This window comes from Halichondria panicea, chromosome 10, assembly GCF_963675165.1.
Source record: "Halichondria panicea chromosome 10, odHalPani1.1, whole genome shotgun sequence".
In the NCBI taxonomy this organism is placed as follows: Eukaryota; Metazoa; Porifera; class Demospongiae; order Suberitida; family Halichondriidae; genus Halichondria; species Halichondria panicea.
Genome location: NC_087386.1, coordinates 398420 through 417328, shown reverse-complemented (window position 1 = coordinate 417328; position 18909 = coordinate 398420). Strand labels below are relative to the sequence as shown.

At 41.0% G+C, this 18909-nt stretch overlaps 3 protein-coding genes across 3 annotated transcripts; all 3 read left to right on the top strand.

Annotated features, from left to right (window-relative positions):
* The first annotated feature begins 38 nt into the window (after window positions 1-38).
* On the top strand, window positions 39-14454 carry LOC135342853 (uncharacterized). Its single transcript, XM_064539689.1, has 23 exons — window positions 39-579; window positions 2313-2354; window positions 2684-2885; window positions 3855-5954; window positions 6014-6076; window positions 6681-6820; window positions 7016-7292; window positions 7382-7687; window positions 8356-8652; window positions 8753-8959; window positions 9078-11362; window positions 11413-11665; window positions 11735-11800; window positions 11857-11976; window positions 12301-12378; window positions 12468-12545; window positions 12635-12712; window positions 12802-12879; window positions 12969-13046; window positions 13136-13213; window positions 13584-13666; window positions 13917-14178; window positions 14315-14454. Exons 4-23 carry the CDS (start codon window positions 3884-3886, stop codon window positions 14368-14370), a joined length of 6954 nt encoding a protein of 2317 aa, XP_064395759.1. The 5' UTR covers window positions 39-579; window positions 2313-2354; window positions 2684-2885; window positions 3855-3883; the 3' UTR covers window positions 14371-14454.
* A 66-nt stretch (window positions 14455-14520) lies between these two features.
* Window positions 14521-15585, top strand: LOC135342861 (anaphase-promoting complex subunit 13-like). The gene is made up of 4 exons (XM_064539699.1): window positions 14521-14673; window positions 14790-14923; window positions 14995-15131; window positions 15446-15585. Exons 1-3 carry the CDS (start codon window positions 14591-14593, stop codon window positions 15012-15014), a joined length of 237 nt encoding a protein of 78 aa, XP_064395769.1. The 5' UTR covers window positions 14521-14590; the 3' UTR covers window positions 15015-15131; window positions 15446-15585.
* Window positions 15586-16310: 725 nt separating this feature from the next.
* LOC135342858 (ribosome biogenesis protein BMS1 homolog) lies at window positions 16311-18909 on the top strand. Its single transcript, XM_064539695.1, has 4 exons — window positions 16311-16472; window positions 17308-17583; window positions 17767-17828; window positions 18046-18909. The coding sequence occupies exons 1-4, from the start codon at window positions 16460-16462 to the stop codon at window positions 18847-18849; spliced, it is 1155 nt and encodes a 384-aa protein (XP_064395765.1). The 5' UTR covers window positions 16311-16459; the 3' UTR covers window positions 18850-18909.

Here is an 18909-nt window from a genome sequence, read left to right as displayed (position 1 = left end):
TACGCGGCCGCCCTCCCTGAAGGTAGAGGGCGGCCGCGCTCGACTACTAACAAAGAAGGGGCGTTCCAGACCTTCTTTTGAAAACAAAGAAGGGGCGTTCCAGACCTTCTTTTGAAATGGCTGAATCTACAACACTGAATGCTGCTAGTTCCCCACAGTTGATGGAAGGACTCACTGATGAGGAAAGGGTATGATATTCAATGATCAGTGCATTCTCCTAGTGCCTAGATGTACTTGTGGACCACCCATAAACACACTTGCATCATTCATATCACAGTATAGTGCTCTGAGCACTCGTTGTTAGGAGGTAGACAGTGTAAAGAAGAGCACATACGGATAACTGAATGTGATACTATTCCTTAATTGAGACAAGTAGATCTACTCGTAGTAGTACCTGAAAGTATGTATGAATTCTGTGTCATAGTTAATCAGTCTGCATGCAAGTTTAGCTGTCCACAATTATTTCCCCTCCCCTGTGTCATGCAATCACCAGTGTACGTATCACTGCACTAATGTTCTCTTCCTTCCATTTCATGCATCTCCACCGCACCTTTGACTGACCCTCTGAAACAACAGCGTGTAAGTTGGTGTGTGTTGTCAGAGTATTTAGTGTCTGTTGCATATTCTGTGATGTTTCTACTTCCCCATTATTACTCTTGTGTGTGTGCAGTGCCATAGTGTTATATAGGAAAATCATTTACTATCTTCCCACATGTTTGTCCTATGGACTCCCTCTCTGTATGTAGCCACGGCAAACAGTATATAAGCATATTCATTGATGAAGTGTGACAGGAAATAGCTCTAAATATAGTACAGTTCTAAGTATAGTACAGTTCTAAGTATAGTACAGTTCTAAACAAACAATGAAACTATGCACGACCTCTCGTGGTATATTTGATTTACACATGTAACAAATATACCACGAGAGGTCATGCATAATTTAAGTGATCTCGTTGGTTTATCAATAATTATGGTTGAGCGTTTAAATCAAATATCGTATAGCGGTTTATTTGCGTATACCGTACCCTCACGAAAATAAGCCCATCTTGAATAAACGCCCATCCCCTCTTTTGCTTTGAAGTTCTTGCATAAGGGTATTTTCACTCGATTATAAGCCCACCCAGAATGAAGGGTTTGAGCATGCGCAGTAGCTAAATGCCACATGTTGACTATTAATTTTTTGACTATTAATTTTAGTGAAGAAAAGGTAGTAGCTACCGTAATTGATGTAATTACAGCGCCAGAAAAAATTAATTCCACTTCTGAGTGGCCATCTTTAGAGCACAAAAAATTGCGTTCAACCCAAGCTGGCGCCTAATTATGGTGGCGCTTATGTTCAACAGCTAGTATAGAATTTGTACAGAAAATGGGCGTGGTCTAGCTCAGTTTCACTTGCTAGCTGCACCGTTGTGAGCTGAGTGACTTGTGAACAACGTTCATTGACTGTAGCCCTGGGTTAAACAACTGTTTAGAAGTGAAAGAAGTGAAAGATGCAATGATTGTCTTGATGTCTCAAACAAGCCTTTTTATAAGCGCCAGAAAAAAATAATTCCAACAACGGTTGGCGCTTTTTTAGTACAACTATACTCCTTGCTGGACCAAGATCAGACATATAACTTTCTCTGTGTGGATCTGTTTGCCCTTGAAGGTGTATATGCAGGGAACAAGTAGTCCTATATGCAGAGAAAAGAAAACACAAAGTCCAAGAAAGTTATCACACAGGCCAATTTTGCAGGTTACCTTGCCTTGGTTTTCTGAAACAAAGTACCTGATAGCTGCTCTGTAGGAGTATGACCTACCATCCTTTGGGAAGTTTCTGCTACATCTGACATCGACACAAGTGACAAGCAACGAATAGAGTCAAGAGTCCACTTCTTCATGTTCATTCTCTTGTCATGCTTTAATCATACTCATGCATTAGTTTATAACATTGTTGTTGTCAATGAAATGTTCATACTAAAATGAAAACATAAAGAATTGTCATAGAGCAAAGTGTAACTCGATTTGAGGCCGCGGGTGGGCGTATATTCGAATAAAAACTCGCAGTTTGCGATTAAACGCCCAGTCGCCTAGACTTCTTGCAGAAAAGGGTGGGCGTATTTTTGCGAGGGTACGGTAATTATTCGTATTGAAGAACATCACCAACATTACAATAGATGTGACTCACAGTATACGGGTTTGTGAATCTCTCTCCCTACATTTCCATGATTACTGAACGACACACACTCGTGTGTGCTACCTGACTGTTGTAGCTATATATAGACAACTCCGTGACCACAAACACACAGTCTTGTCTTGTTTACCTTGTCCAGGCGAAGGCTAGGTATGAGAGTGAACTGAAGAGTCATGAGACGGTGAGTGTTGACAACTACTCTCGTGGTAAGAGTGGTACACGTAGTCTAGCAGAACGACAATGTGTGTACATGTACTGTCCATTGTATGATGAATGGTTGCTTTTTGTCTACCTTTGTGTATGTTTTATAAGTCCACTTTTACTGTTTGACTGTGTGAGGTTATACCGTATAGTGGGTAAATATAATATTATGATATACTCGCCAAGCTAAGGTTGGTGGTTGCTGATTTTGATAATTATTTTGTACATTTGTATCAGCTGCATGTTCTATTTAGTGGAATGCTCATTCAGTCGTATATAAAGTTTATAATAATTTTTTTACTCCCCCAGAGAAGAGCTGCCCTCCAACAGAGACTGTCTGGTGACATCACTGACCAGGACCGGAGACAACTGCTGGGAGAGCTGGAGGAGGTGGAGGGGAAGATCAAGGAGTGTGTCTCAGAGATACAAGAGTGTGAGGGGTGGATACATCGCTATGAGAATAAGATTGCTGAGATACGAGTAAGAGGAGAGGAGTGGCAGAAAAAGGAAGGTGAGGGGAGCAAGGAACTTTATAGTACAGTGAGTGTTGATGCTCATAGTTGCAATCACTCGTACCTGTAGCAACTTACATGTAGTGTGTTATTAGTAGACTGTACCTACAGCTGTTGTGAGGTCCTCATACTTTATATAATCATGTATTGCAAAATCGTTAGCTCCACCCACAACATTTTCGTTCGCCTATCACATTTGTTGTGTTGCTAGGCAACTACCCCAGATTGTGCATGCACACTACAGTGTACTAGAGCATTGTTCCTGTTACTACTCTACACACTGTGGTGGTATGGATATGGTTTATTGGACTTTATTAATACCAACTTTCAATGATTGGGTTCGTGACGTTGTACTGTGTTACTTAATTATGACATCATCATGTTAATTCAAGCATAGCACATTCCTGTAGTGATCAGCCACATCATTATTACCCAGTACATGTATTCCCTGTCATTGGTGGGTCACCCACTTAGCAAGCTTTAAAGGTTTACGATTTAATTAAAGGAGGTTTATGTTCAGCTGCTTCATGTCCTTCATTTCCACTGGCACTTCATTGGCTTCTTACGTATACGCACAGCTGCTGTGTCCAGTTAGATCCATTTTAAAGCAGTTACCATATATACCGCGAAATTAGAAATTGTAGTACAGTTTGGGCGTACGAGAGCTTTTGCTACTCCACACTGTGGTATATGGACTCTGGACTATAGTAGCTGATGCCCATGTATTGTACGCGTTATCAGCAGACATGCATTTATACAGGCAAAAGCCCGAGTGACGAGTGTGATGATATATATTGTTATGTGTTTTATATCACGATGACCCCCTTACCAAATTATGCCTTGAGGCTACGCAACGGCGTAAATAACACAGAAGGGCTTTCTTGTTGCTTTGGCAACTTTATATATTCACACACCCCAATGTATTTATTCTGTACATGTGTTTGTTCACATACACACGTTTTGTTTAGAATCAGCAAAGCAGTTGTTTGATGAGGCGATGAAGCACGGACATGTCTTGATCAACATTGTCAACATACTCGTGTTTGGACCGGCGGGAACAGGGAAGACCAACCTCAAGCACCTGCTAACTGACAAGCCCCCTCCACCACAGCGAACTAATATTATGGAAAATCCAGTGTGCATTCGACCTGTGTCCAACACAAAATTCAGGTCAACTGGAAGGGGCTGGGAAGAGATGTTTCAGCCAAAGATGCTCAATCTACTAGCTCAAATCATTGCCAAGTTACCAAAAGAAAGCACTGATCGCTCCATGGCATCAAGGATTGTCAATGGCTTGAAGAAGATGATCACGGCATGGATTCCCAAGAGGATGACCACAACCGAGCCAACTTCTGGTTCCAAATCGAGCCCATCGAGCATCGATTCCGAGGAACTTTCTGGCTCTGCAATGTTAAACAAAGCCATCGATGAAGTGATAGCGAGTGTAGTGAGTGGTGTGGCAGAAGAGCTGCAGCCAGCCACACAGGGAACTGACCAACTGTCAAGCAGTGACCAGCAAGAAGGAGAACTGTTTGATTCCAACTGGGTGCACGTTACCGACTGTGGCGGCCAGCCGCAATTCCACGACATCAGCCCTCTCTTCATCAAGCACATTTCGGTGGCACTGATAGTCTTGCGTTTGATTGACGAACTCTCCAGTTTCCCTTCTGACGAGTACTACAAGGATGGGAAGCTTTTTGGTAGTCCTCATGCATCTCACATGACCCTCGGGGAGACACTTCAGAGTCTCATTCGATCGATTGAGTCACAAGACAAGAAGCCCAGTATGATCTTTGTGGGCACATTCTTGGATCAGCTGAAGAGCTCGGATATACTTATCAAGAGAAATAAAGAGATTCTTGACATGCTGCCACCCGATATCAAGAAGCTATTGGTGTACGAAAATCTTGGAATGAACAATCTTATTTTTGGTCTCAACACAATCAGCCGAGAAGATCATTCACTGGCCACTGCCAATAGGATTAGAATTGCTGTTGAGGACTCTATTCCGCTACAAGTCAAAATGCCCATCTGGTGGTCCTTCTTGGATTCACTTCTCCAGAGTTTATCTGCCAGTCTCGAGCGAGGTGTACTAAGCATTGAAGAATGTCTCCAATTAGCCACTCGATTTGGTTATTCACTCAAAGATCTTGAAGCTGCTCTGGTCTTCTTTGACAACGTGTGTATAGCGCACTACTATCCTTCCATTCTCCCCAACACAGTGTTTGTGGATGCCCAGATTCCACTAGACAAGATCACCGAGCTCTCACAGCACGCCATCTCTCTGAGGACTGCAGGCTCTACTGTTAGCCCAGGAGGGACAGGCGCCGAATGGAAGAGATTTCGAGACGAGGGCATAATCACTTTAAAGTTTCTACGATTCTTTACGAAGCATTATGTTGAAGGCATCTTTTCTCCAGAAGATATGCTGTTGATCATGAAAGATCTTCTTGTGATTGCTCCCATTCCTCTAGTGGAGTCCACTACCCACCAAGTTGAGTTCTTCATGCCATCTCTACTCACATCGATCCAACCTGCTGAGCTAGACAAGATTCGTTCCTCCTTCACAATATCCCCCTTCGCTATCTACTTTCGTAGTGGGTGTATTCGCTCTGGGGTATTTTGCTGTCTAGTTGTGGACGTGATCAAGAGACTGGGCTGGAAAGTTTTACTTCCTTCTGGGAAACCAATTTGCTTTGCTAAAAATTGTATCCAGCTAAAACTTCCCGAGATCCCGTGTACCGTGACTCTGATCAACTCCTTCTCGTATCTTGAAGTGTATATCAAGGTCCTTCTTTCTCTTCGCAAAGAACTTTGCCCTACGGTCCGCAACAAAATTTTGAAGAGCATTAGATTGTCCTGTAAAGCGTTGCATTACAACAACGACACACCCAAGACAGGCATCTTCTGCCCATGCAAGAAGAGCACTGGAAGCATACGCAAATTGCACCTTGCCTATGTCAGCGAACGAAATGGCTGTAAGTTTTGGATGTGCTCCCTTAAGGCTGATGTGTGGGGAGAGCTCAGTGAAGAAGATAGAATCTGGCTGGACAATAGCGAAGGTTCAGGTGAGTATAATAATTATATAGTGTTCATTAATATTGACATTTATGTTTCCCTATGTTAGGTGAACCATCCTCTGTTACGAGAGATGTCACTGAAAGAACGAGTGATCAGCTGCAATACCCCGGTAATTACGTAACAGTATATGTAAACATTTGCAGTTTTATACTTGATGTATACTATATAGTTGTGCACTATATAGTTACTTGATTAGCAGATTATATATACCAGTAAGGAATTAAGTTCTATTTGGTTGGCAGGTTATTTTGTCATAATACCGTATATGCTTGATCAGGAGCCGCGGCTACTAAATGTTTCATTTTGCTGGAAGAGGAGGCTACAATTCAAGAGAGGCCACTGTTCAAGAGCGGCGTTTATTAGCTCCAGATAATTTAGTTTGTCATCTAAAGTTGTTTTCACCTGCATAAACTTGAACTCTGCCATGAGAAAGTCAGCACTAAGCTGCTACTTGTAGCTACGTACATGTAGCTAGCTGCTAGTAATAATTTTTTGGCTGCCACGTGCAGAAATGCTAGAGTCAAAGTTCACTGAGGCTACTATTTGAGAGCGGCTACTAAATGTTTCATTTTGCTAGCAAGGGAGGCTACTATTTGAGTGCGGCCTTTATACAAGAGCGGCCTCTGATCGAGCATATACGGTAAGTATTTACTGTGGGTCATAATAATTGCACATTTTACATCTTGTAATCAAAATTTAATGCTTTTCTTCAGGTGAATTGTCCTCTGTTACAGTAATGGAAGATGTGTGTAAGAAGACTGGAGTGAGGGACCAACAACTAGATCAAGAAATCCCTGAGAATGACATCACTCGATTTGCGGAGAAATTTCCTCACCTGCTGAGCGTGCACAAGGTAGGCAGTACTCTAAATCATATACTGTACGTACTTACATAATTATCATTTTTACATTATTTTGGTAAGGGGATCGAGCATATTGTTCACTGGAACCCCTCAATTGTATATATTCCCTTTTGAGTTTCCTCTGGAAGGTATTTACAAGGGGCAACCCCACCAAATAAACACTGGTTGATTATTGCTTTTGTACAGGCTTTGACAATTGACGATCTACAACATGTTTACGAGAAACTACACACTGCACATGCAAGTGCCAGCCCTCACTGGTTGAATCTGGGATTGGCTCTAGGTCTCAGTCATTTCATTCTCACCAATATCGATACCGGAAAGTATCGTGGCGATAATGTGTCGTGCTTGCGTGAAATGTTGGTTAAGCTCCTGAGTACACAAGTTGTAACATGGAGTCTCCTGTCAGACGCTCTCAAAAAACCCACAGTGGATCTCATCAATTTGGCTGACAGCATCACAGGTTTGTGCAGTTTTTATTTATTAGCCTTTGTGTTATTGATATCTATCATGAAAATATAATTTTAGTGGTGCCTTTTTCTTTGCATGCAGTCAATCAATCCACAACTCCTAACCTGCTCAATCGACTCAACCTCACCCCAGCCGACTGTGATGGTGTAACTGATATCACAAGTCGTTATGGCAATCAAGCTGGAGTGGCTCATGCATTGAGAGCGTGGCGAAAAACGAATCCTTCCAGAGCTACCTTCAGGGCCTTGGTGGAAATTGCCATAGGACTGAGAAGAGGAGACACTGCTACAGACATTTGTAGATTCATTGTAGAGAATACGAGTTGGGAAAACAACTTTTGTTCTCCAGGTGATATGCGCACAAAGATGGATCAGCAGCAACAATCTGGTAAGTCCATGGCATACATATAATTATTAGATTGAGGGTGATGTTATCGATTTTTATGAGTTAGATCCACTTGATTATTGCTTATAATTATATGCTAGTCAAGAGTATATACCTCGTAACAACTGGGTGGGGGGTTTAACTGCCATAAACTCCGCATTCCTCAGAAACTCCATTGCCTTGAGGGCACACTGATTTTTATATACATAGCAGCTAGACAAAACAGGACTGAGCTTGCACTTCATTGATCAGTCTACACACACACACACAACACAAACTACCGTATACCCGAGACATAACTACAACTACTAGGGAATGCTGGAACTCCTTGCGTCTTAGATATGACGTAGGGAACACCATTGCCTCATTGCCTTAGTTGTTGAGCTAGCTGTATCCAGTATATACGTAGAAATATTAGTGTCTTGCTTGTACTACGGCACAAATGATCGTTAGAAAATGCAGCAATCGTCGCCTGAATTGTGAGACAAACCGAAAACAGACAGATATCCGGTCGCTGAGCTCTCTGCAGTATACTCGCTATACTATGGAATGAGCCTCAGGGCTCGCCCCAGATATAGAACCCTGTATATATGTACGGTATTAAATCTTTATTCTCACAAGTACCACCCCTGCCCTGTATATGTTTACATGTGTATTTACTAACATTGCAGGATCACCATTTGTCTTTTTGATTCAACCCAAAGATGTTTGTTGCAAGCCTGGAGATAAAGCTGAATTTACAGTATCGACATCACCTTCCGATACGAGATCTACATATCAGTGGTATTTCGACAATCAAGCATTATCACTTCCTGATGGACAAAACTTCCTCTCTGAATATAAAGGACAACAATCTGAATGTCTTCTTGTATTAAAGCTCCTTCCTAGGCATAAAGGTGTTTACTGGTGTGTTGCTGAAGATGCATCTGGTACTCGGATCACCTCACAACATGCAACACTCACTGCAGGTACTTGTCCCCTAATTATTGTGTGCATCTTTAATATGCTAACTATGATCATCATTAACCCATTATAGTGAACATGTGTGATACTGCTTTTTACACGTAGAGGGAGAGAACATTGGAAATCAAGAATTGCAATTCATAGGAAAGATTCTGGAAAATTCTTCAATTGACTTTGGAAAACATGGGATTGAGACGGTGCACCTACTCAGTGGCGAGAGTAATGTGACTTACGAAGAGATGGAGTTTGTAATGAAATTGAATCCAAAGACTCAAGTGTTATCCATAAACCTAAAGCAAGAAATCACAGCAAGTAAGAAGTTATTGACCTCTTATTATTGACTACAGTGCATGGAATTTGTCTGTGGAGTGCTAACATATAATGTCATCTCTGGTACTCATGCACTACGCATATTCTATTGTATACACAGGACTAAAAGAGGAGCAAGTCTATGACGAAGCCATAAAGTTTAAAGAGAAGGTCTCCCTTACGTACACCAAAATCCTTGCTCTGGGTCCAGGCCAAGTTGGAAAGTCTACTTTTATTAACAGATTGTTGGGGAAAATGGAAGGAAACATCCAAACATCTCCTCGAGAAACACAGCCTCAATCTAGTACAGGTGTATCAGAGGTGACAGAAGCTTGTATACAGTGTGAAACAATCACTGGTGCTGTAACTTCTAATAGTAAAAAATGGTGTGTTGTCAAAGATGAGCTGTGCGATCAACTTGGTGGTTTAATGTCATTAATAGTTAAGCCATCTCAGGGCCCAAAGCACACACAAATTCAACCGTCCAAAAAAAGGGGTATGCATGGAATCCCAAAAGCCAGCATAGCTAACAAGGTTCAAACTGAATCAGTGGTTGATATCGATGTTTTGCCATTGGAAGATGAAGAGAAACATGACTATACATTATCTAGTGAAGGCATTGAAATTCAACCTATGGAAGGACTACCAGTTACTAGATCTAGTTCTACTCTAGAGTCAAGACAAGATTCATTGATGCCCCAAGAATCAGATATTAACAAAACCATTAGGGAGTTCGAAGAACTAAAAAAGAAATGGAGTCATAGACTAGATCTAGATAGCATGGATTTTGAAATGCTATTTACTGTAGCTGATGTTGGAGGACAACCAGCATTTCTAGAAATGCTACCATCCTTAACTATAGGACCAGCTCTATACCTTGTGTTTATGAAACTTAAACAAGAGCTAAATTTCAGAAGCCAAGTGCAGTTTAAATGCAAGAACTCGACTACTAAACATTTTGAGAATTACTCGTACACTTCAGAAGAAGTCATTTTTTCAGCACTTTCAAGCATAGCTTGCTTTGGGCACTCAGATGAACAAGTGGAAAAATATGTTAAACCAGCATCAAACGAGAAAAAGCGGAAAGATTCTGTTGCGTTACTTGTAGGAACTTTTCTTGATGAGATTCAAAATGATCTACAGCCAAGTCTTGACAAGATAAATAGACAGCTAGACGAACGGCTTAAAAACACAGCATTTTTTGAAGAAGGGCTCGTCCATAGTATAAAATTGTCAGTTGAAAACAGCTTATTAGTGAACAATTTGAGTGCCAAAGACAGTGAAATCAAAAAGCACAGAGACTTTTTAGAAAATATACTCAAAAATTACTTTCGAGAATATCAAATCCCAGTACAATGGTTAATGCTCAGTATTTGTCTTAAGATTCTTGCTAAAAATCAAAACAAGTATCATGTTTCCTTTGATGATTGCGTCAAATTGGGCAAGTATTTTGATATGGACGAAGAGATGGTGAGTGTTGCCTTGCAGTTCCTACACAAATACATTGGGCTTATAATGTATTTTCCTCATCACGATAACCTTAAGAAAATTGTAATATGTAATCCACAAGTAGTTTTTTCAACCATCAGTGAACTAATCTTCAACATTTACGATCACAACAAAAATCAAGTTAACCAAGCAAAGTGTGACCACTTTGTGCAAACTGGTTGCTTTTCACCAAAAGATATCAAGCTAGAATCCGTGAATCAAGAGAAGAATAAACTCCTTCCTATTGAAACATTAGTTGATCTGTTAGTCTACCTTCACATTGCTGCTAAAGTGCCCCTGTCTTCTGATAAAGAGTACTTTCTTCCTGCGGTTCTTCAAACTGCTGAAACAGATATGGTTCAAAGGAGGCAAAAAGATACAAATGAGGAATTGCTTCCCGAACCAATCTGCATTCGATTTAAAACGGGATATCTACCCTTAGGCTTTGTATGTGCATTGAGTGCAAATCTTATTGCTGAGAATACGTTTGATCTACTCATTAGTGATAGCAAGTGTTACAAGAATAGGATCCTATTTCGATTCGACGGTAAATTCGATATCACTGTGATTTCTTGTCCTAGGTATTGCGAGTTTCGTGTTTCGAGACACTCAGGCAACACTGAATTTTGGAGTGAGCATTGTTGTCCTCTAATTAGAGAAATTGTATGCACAGCTGCCAATAAGGTTATCCAATCTATGCAACATGGTTTGCGTTCAGTAGGTACAGATTCTGTAATGTATACACTAGCTTTCCATTGTCCAAGAGAAGTACACTCTAAGGCAGAATTTGGACAGGAGTCTCTCGCTATATTCTGCCATTCTGACCAAGACACACGTGTTCCTAAGGAGGCTAAATGCACTGACTGTAAAACTGCTATTGATATACTGACCCCTGGAATGAGTGTTTGGTTCGGTGAGGTAGGTCAAACTCATTATCATAGTGTATATAATTATGTCTTAATATACAGGTTCCAAATATTCCGCTGAAAATTGAAAAACAACCTGCTCGAAAAGAAAATGTCATAAGCATAAGTGCAGATGGAGTACGACCACTAACGTATCAATGGTTTTTAGAGAATGAAAAGCTTTGTGATGACCAGGACTATGAGGGTTATGCAACAGATAAGCTTGTCATTAAGAATGACCGTTTTTTGACTGAAGGTGTATTTAAATGCGAAGTGAAAGACAAGTTTCTTTGCTGTGTTGAATCTTTTGAGCTTGGTAAGCATAATTATACACGTATATGTCTTGTATGTGGTAGCTATAATATTGATTTTCTGTTTTGAACAGATCTCTTTGAAGAGGAGCTCAGAAGTACTGGGAAGTTGCACAAAGAAGAGATCGGCAAACTAAAAGGTATATAGATGGATGATAATGCAATACATAAACAGAAAATGTATGTTGTATTATAGATAATGGATTTAAAAGTGTCAGTGGTTTGCAAGGTGTCCAGCTGGACGAGCTGAAATGTTTGAACATGGCCGAAAAGATAAGGATAAAACTATTTTTGAAAAGTAATGTTGCAATATCTGGTAAGTAGCTATAAGTCAGTAACTTATAATTGTTTGTCTTGACTAATGCATGGTGACTGTTTTGTCTTGACTAATGCATGGTGACTGTTTTGTCTTGACTAATGCATGGTGACTGTTTTGTCTTGACTAATGCATGGTGACTGTTTTTGACATATGCATAATTATATAGTTGTTATGCAGCTAGTATATTAATATAATTACCAGTACCAAAGATATAAATTATTACCCAGTTGTTGCTAATATATAAGGCACTATGACATCCATATGTATATACAAGTATCTCCACACTGTCTATTACATATAATACTGATCCTCTAATTATAGCCTCACGCAGTCTCAAAAGATCTTTGTCACCAGATGAAGAAGTTAAAACACAACCGAAGCGTCAGAAAAAGGATATCGGTGTGTTTAATCTTTACGTTGTTGTATATACTTGAGCAAAACTTATACCACACTCTCTATTACATATAATACCGATCCTCTAATTATAGCCTCACGCAGTCTCAAAAGATCTTTGTCACCAGATGAAGAAGTTGAAACACGACCGAAGCGTCAGAAAAAGGATATCGGTGTGTTTAATCTTTACGTTGTTGTATATACTTGAGCAAAACTTATACCACACTCTCTATTACATATAATACCGATCCTCTAATTATAGCCTCACGCAGTCTCAAAAGATCTTTGTCACCAGATGAAGAAGTTGAAACACGACCGAAGCGTCAGAAAAAGGATATCGGTGTGTTTAATCTTTACGTTGTTGTATATACTTGAGCAAAACTTATACCACACTCTCTATTACATATAATACCGATCCTCTAATTATAGCCTCACGCAGTCTCAAAAGATCTTTGTCACCAGATGAAGAAGTTGAAACACGACCAAAGCGTCAGAAAAAGGATATCGGTGTGTTTAATCTTTACGTTGTTGTATATACTTGAGCAAAACTTATACCACACTCTCTATTACATATAATACCGATCCTCTAATTATAGCCTCACGCAGTCTCAAAAGATCTTTGTCACCAGATGAAGAAGTTGAAACACGACCAAAGCGTCAGAAAAAGGATATCGGTGTGTTTAATCTTTACGTTGTTGTATATACTTGAGCAAAACTTATACCACACTCTCTATTACATATAATACCGATCCTCTAATTATAGCCTCACGCAGTCTCAAAAGATCTTTGTCACCAGATAAAGAAGTTGAAACACGACCAAAGCGTCAGAAAAAGGATATCGGTGTGTTTAATCTTTACGTTGTTGTATATACTTGAGCAAAACTTCTATTGTGTATTTGCATAACTGTCACGAGTCTGTGCCTTAACGAGTTCCTGCCAGGCACGAGTGACAGTTACTATACACAAGGCTATTCAGTATATCGCATTTATTGCTTGGAAACTAAAATGCATGGCTGAATCTATACATCGCGCATATGGTTTTTCATAGGAAAGATACAAAAAACAATTTTCCCAGTTGAAAATGAGCTAAGAGACGGCAAAGAAGCAGACTTTAGAACACTATGGGATTGGCCGTTTGGTCAATATGTTTTTCCCGGGTCTGATTAAAATTTAACGCTTTCTTCGTATATGTTTTTTTTTCCTTTCTTCAGGTGAATTGTCCTCTGATACAGTAATGGAAGATGTGTGTAAGGAGACTGGAGTGAGGAACCAACACCTGCTGAGCCTGCACAAGGTGTATATACAGTACCATCATTATACGTACTTATTATCCTGACATTTTGGTAAGGGGAACAAATTTAATGGTGTACGTGTGTAAGATACTATAGGGGTTATGACATGTGAGGGGCTCCCCAGGAATTCATCTACCTGCCTATTAATAATATTGTTCACCAGAACCCTTCCTATTGAGTTTCCTCTAGAATGTATTGCCGAGAGGGCAACCCCCACCAAATGAAACCCTGTTGATTGTTGCTTTTGTACAGGCTTTGACAATCAACGATCTACAACATGTTTACGAGAAACTACATGAAAGTGCCCCTCACTGGTTGAATCTGGGATTGGCTCTAGGTCTAACTTATCCTGTTCTCACCAACATCAGTATGAAGCATCGTGGCGATAATGTGCTGTGCTTGCGTGAAATGTTGGCTGAGCTCCTGACTACACAACATGTAACATGGAGTCTCCTGTCAGACGCTCTCAGAGCACCCACAGTGAAGCTCATTAATTTGGCTGACAGCATCATGGGTAACCATTTTCAGTATTTTTGCTTTCAATTTTCGTGGGAATAAATTTTATTGGCCTGCATGTGTGTCGTTTTTATTGCTTGCTATTAGACTGTCATGAAATGTACGTATATTAAATTTAGTTTTTCTTCATGCAGTCAATCAATCCACAACTCCTGTTGTAGAGAATACAAGTGGAACTGACCAAAACTGAACATTTTATATTGTCTGTCTTCTCCGTAAATAAAATATTGTGATATTTTCTGAAAAATATATCTTTTTCAGCACATTAATTTTGTTGCGAGTCTGTGAAAAGTTAAACTGAGCATGCGCAGTAAGAGACTTAGCAACGCCCACACAGTCACTAAGCAAGAGCGTGGGTAGTGATAATTAATTAGCAGAAAGGTCAGGTGGTCCATCTGAACTGTGAACACATGGACAGCAAGTTGTCTTATGCACACCGTGATTCTCGGCTCCTGGACGAGAGAGTTGTGGACAAGGCCTGGAGAAAAGACAGGTGAAAGCAGCTCCTTCATTATAGCACAATCACACCTACCCTAAACACTCTATGTTGTGTGTACGTTTGTTCAATGTCCGTATGTATAGTAATGATCATGTGATCCTCGTGTGCAGGCTTCCAGTGGTGGACATTGAGGTACCTACATACGAGCTGCCATTACCAGAGGGTGTGGGTGAGGAGAAACTTCACCAAGACAACCTGAGCGTCCGTCAGATTGAGGAGACGTGGAGAGAACGACTACTCGAGAGTGTGCCCCCTAATCAGTGACGTCTTAAGAGTTCATTTTACGTATTAAGTTATGGAGAGTGACCTTCACAGTGACCTCCGGGAGTGGATAGCGGACCATCTAGCAGCCGATTGGACGACTGTCACTCAACTCAGGATGGAGGAGAGTAAGAGAGATCCACCAGAAGAACCATTTCGCTCCCTCTACACCGCCAGGGAGTTGCTGTCAGGTGATGATAGTTGTCTTAATTGTAGTAGATCAGTTTAGGGCTCTTTATTAATGTACATGTGTGTGTAACGTTAAACAGTGCTCCTTTTATATAGCTGTCCAAAAGTAGATCATTGTAACAAGTTATGGGCGTCTGAAGATGCTACACTAGACAATGGTTCCATGCTGCGTTAACTATCTGTTAGGGCTCTTTAATGTACAAGCTCCTTCACTAATTGCTTAGCTTAGTACACAAGTATGAAGGCCTGCCTACACTGTACCTATACATGTATTGATTAATCCACTTTAATTGAGACTCTTGTTTTCCCACTGCAGGTATGAGGGCTAAACTGGATGCCTGTCCTCTCAAAGAGCTCGAGGATTTCACTATTCTCTCGTGTTTTGTTGGACTGGAAATGGGCCTCAACTTTATCAACACTGAGGAGATCAGCTCTGGAGTGGAGTTGTTTGAATGGTGTATCAAACTAGTGGAGGGACTGCCCAGTAAAGTCAAGACTGCCTCTGTGTGTATGCAAGCATACAACCAGCTGGGGATCGTTTGGGGGAACAGAAACGAACAACAAAAATCTCTCGAGGTTCTCCTGAAAGCCAAGGCCGTGTACGAATCTCACATTGCGCTGTCTCCACCTTTGACCTCTACCGAGTGGCTGGAAGGAAAACCAGCTAGCCAAGACAAACGAGAAAAGGATTTTGAGAATTTGCACACCCTCACACTGTTTTACTTGGCGCAAGTTTACGGGAACTTCGGACAGGTAAAAATATCTGCTCAGTATTGCCAGAATACGCTGAGTCGGCAGCTTGAAACACGAGAAGGGATCAAACATGGCAGGTGGGTATCTTATTGTACTGTGTATGTATGTACTTTGAACCCATTACATGTATTTAGTCCCTCTAGACATATAGAACCGATTTCTGCATCCTTTCAACAGCCACCGTACATACAAGATAACAGAGATGTACTTATTGTACTTGTACTTTGAACCCATTACATGTAACTCTACATGTAACTTAGACGCTATTTTCAGCAGCCTTTCAACATCCTATATATACACTTGTACCAGTTTTACATGTACAGTCATTGATTGTTTGCGCTGCATCAGTTCGTATGTGTGCATGCATTGTGATGAAGTTGTTCTCCCTCTAATTGTGTACAGAAGTTCCAGTTGGTCAAGTCCCTGGGAAGTTGAAACAAAGAGCAGCATTCGATTCTCAGCAAGACAACGAGGAACGTGGCACTTACCTTGATGATCTGAAGAGGGAGGTCTCGGAGGTGGAGCAGAGAAACAAGACGGAGTTTGAGGGCCTGGACAAGGGAACAAGACAGCTACTATGGAGCTGAAGAGTGGGTGGGTGGTACTACTGTCATAATAATTATAGTCTAATAATAAAGTCCTGTAAATTGGATCATCAGAACTCTAGCGTAAAGTTATTAAGCATCTTTGAACGACCATAACTGTAGTTCCGTTCATCCAATCGCATTAATTTTATGATTTTCTAAAAGCTTAGAGAGAGGCCTTTCAGATATTTGTTGAAATCAAAAGTCTGTTTTTTGGGGCTGTTTTTGACAAAATACGATGGGCTATCAGGGTGTCATACAGGGGGGGAAAGGGGGGATATTCCCCCCCCCCGTACTAGTTGTATGACTGAGTGTCCATAGCCGGCAATTTTACATACTATAACAGGGTATTGAAATAACAGTTGACCCTTTTTTTAGCAAAATGTTCTGGTTATTTTTCTTATTTCCCCCTCTACTTCAAAATCCTGTATGACACCCTGGCTATATTATAGCCCATCGTATTTTTCCAAAATTTTTCCCATTTCAACTTTGAAATTTGAGCATACCATCTGAAAGAGCTCCTTCTAAGCTTTCAAAAAATCCGAAAATCATTGAATTTGGACCATTCAAAATTAAGTTATGGCTATTGCTTGAGGTAGAACCTTTTGCCTTTACTGGAACCTTTTTGCATCTTTTGAACGGCCATAACTTTAGTTCCGATGGTCCAATAACGTAATTTTATGATTTTCTAAAAGCTTCAAGAGAGCCCTTTATTATGTGTCGAAATCAAAAGTCTATTTTGGGCCTGTTTTTGACGAAGGGAATTTGGACCATCAAAACTCTAGTTACAGAGCCGATTTTGGTACTTTATTTTTATTGTTCTTTTGTTCCTGTTTTGCAGGTGTGCCGTGTGAGTTTGTGGTGAACTTTGACCCCTGCTACCCGGTGCTGGTGGGCGGGATGTTGCCGGGGGAGGGGAGAATGGGGCACATAAGAGTTCGGATAAAGAAACATCGCTTGGCAAAAAGAATTCTCAAGTCACATGACCCGTTGATTCTCTCTCTGGGCTGGAGGCGGTTTCAGACCACACCCATTTACTGTGTTGAGGACCACAACATGCGGCAGAGAATGGTCAAATACACACCAGAGCATCTTCACTGTGTGGCCACATTCTATGGTGAGCCTGTGTATTGGCTATTGTGAGTGGTGATGCAATTTGTTGTATGGGCCACTGTATAAATTATAGTTCACTAGATTTCCTTCACTGTGCAGTATAATTGTTGTTTCTTCTCTAACGTTCACTAAGAGGGCTGAGATTATCATTTGCACTATTATTGTACATGTGAATTGTTTCCCTCAGGTCCACTGACATCACCTGGTGCCGGGTGTCTGGGAGTACAGTCCCTCACCTCTACAGCCTCTGTGAGTACACAGCACACTTCACTATACATGTACAGTCATAGAGGTCTTATTACATGTACTCTTTTTTAGTAAGGTCCACGATAGCCTGTGTGTACATGTACAAAGCATTGTATTAAGTATTGCCAGTACATGTGTAATAAGAGTTGTATTGTATGTACTGTACACAAAGCATTGCCAGTACAGTGTACTAATTAGAGACTTGCTTTTCCCTCTGCAGTCTGACTTCCGTATTGCTGCCACCGGGGTGGTTCTGGAACTAGACAAGTCCTCGTCAATCGTCAAGAAGCTCAAGTTGAACGGCACTCCGTGTAAAATATTCAAGAACACTGCCTTCATCAAGGGCATGTTCAACAGTGCTCTGGAATGTGCCAAATTCGAGGGTGCCGCTGTACGAACAGTTAGTGGGGTCAGAGGTCAGATCAAGAAAGGGCTGCGGGCGCCAGAGGGTGCATTCAGAGCGACCTTTGAGGATAGAATTCTAATGAGCGATCTTGTGTTCCTGAGGGCGTGGTATCCCGTGAACATTCAGAAGTATTACAATCCAGTCACCTCTCTGCTCAGCAAGGACAAGAGCACTTGGAATGGAATGCCGACAGTCGGTCAGATCCGGTACGAAACTGACACCAAAGCTCCCGTGAAAAAGAATGCTAAGTACAAGCCGATTGTGAGAGAAACGAGACGCTTCAACCCCCTGAGGGTACCCAAATCCCTACAGCGACAGCTACCATTCAAGCAAAGTGAGAAGCGTAAAGAGAAGACACTGTCCTCGAAACGAGCTGTTGTTCTGGAGCCGAATGAGAAGAAGGTTCTGACACTCATGCAGCAGCTGGCTACTCTGCACAGAGACAAGACTAAGAGGAAACAGGCCAAACAGGACGCTCGATACAAGGACCATCTGGCTGCCAAGGAAAAGGAGGAACTAATAAAAGTAAAGAAGACTCGTGAGCTGAAGAGAGAGTTTTATCGTGAACTGGGTAAAGCTCAGCAGAAAATGACCAAAAGAAAGACTCGAGACAAATAACTATTTATGTCCATTAATTTTTCTGATCTAGATCTGCATAATTATTAATTATGAGGAATT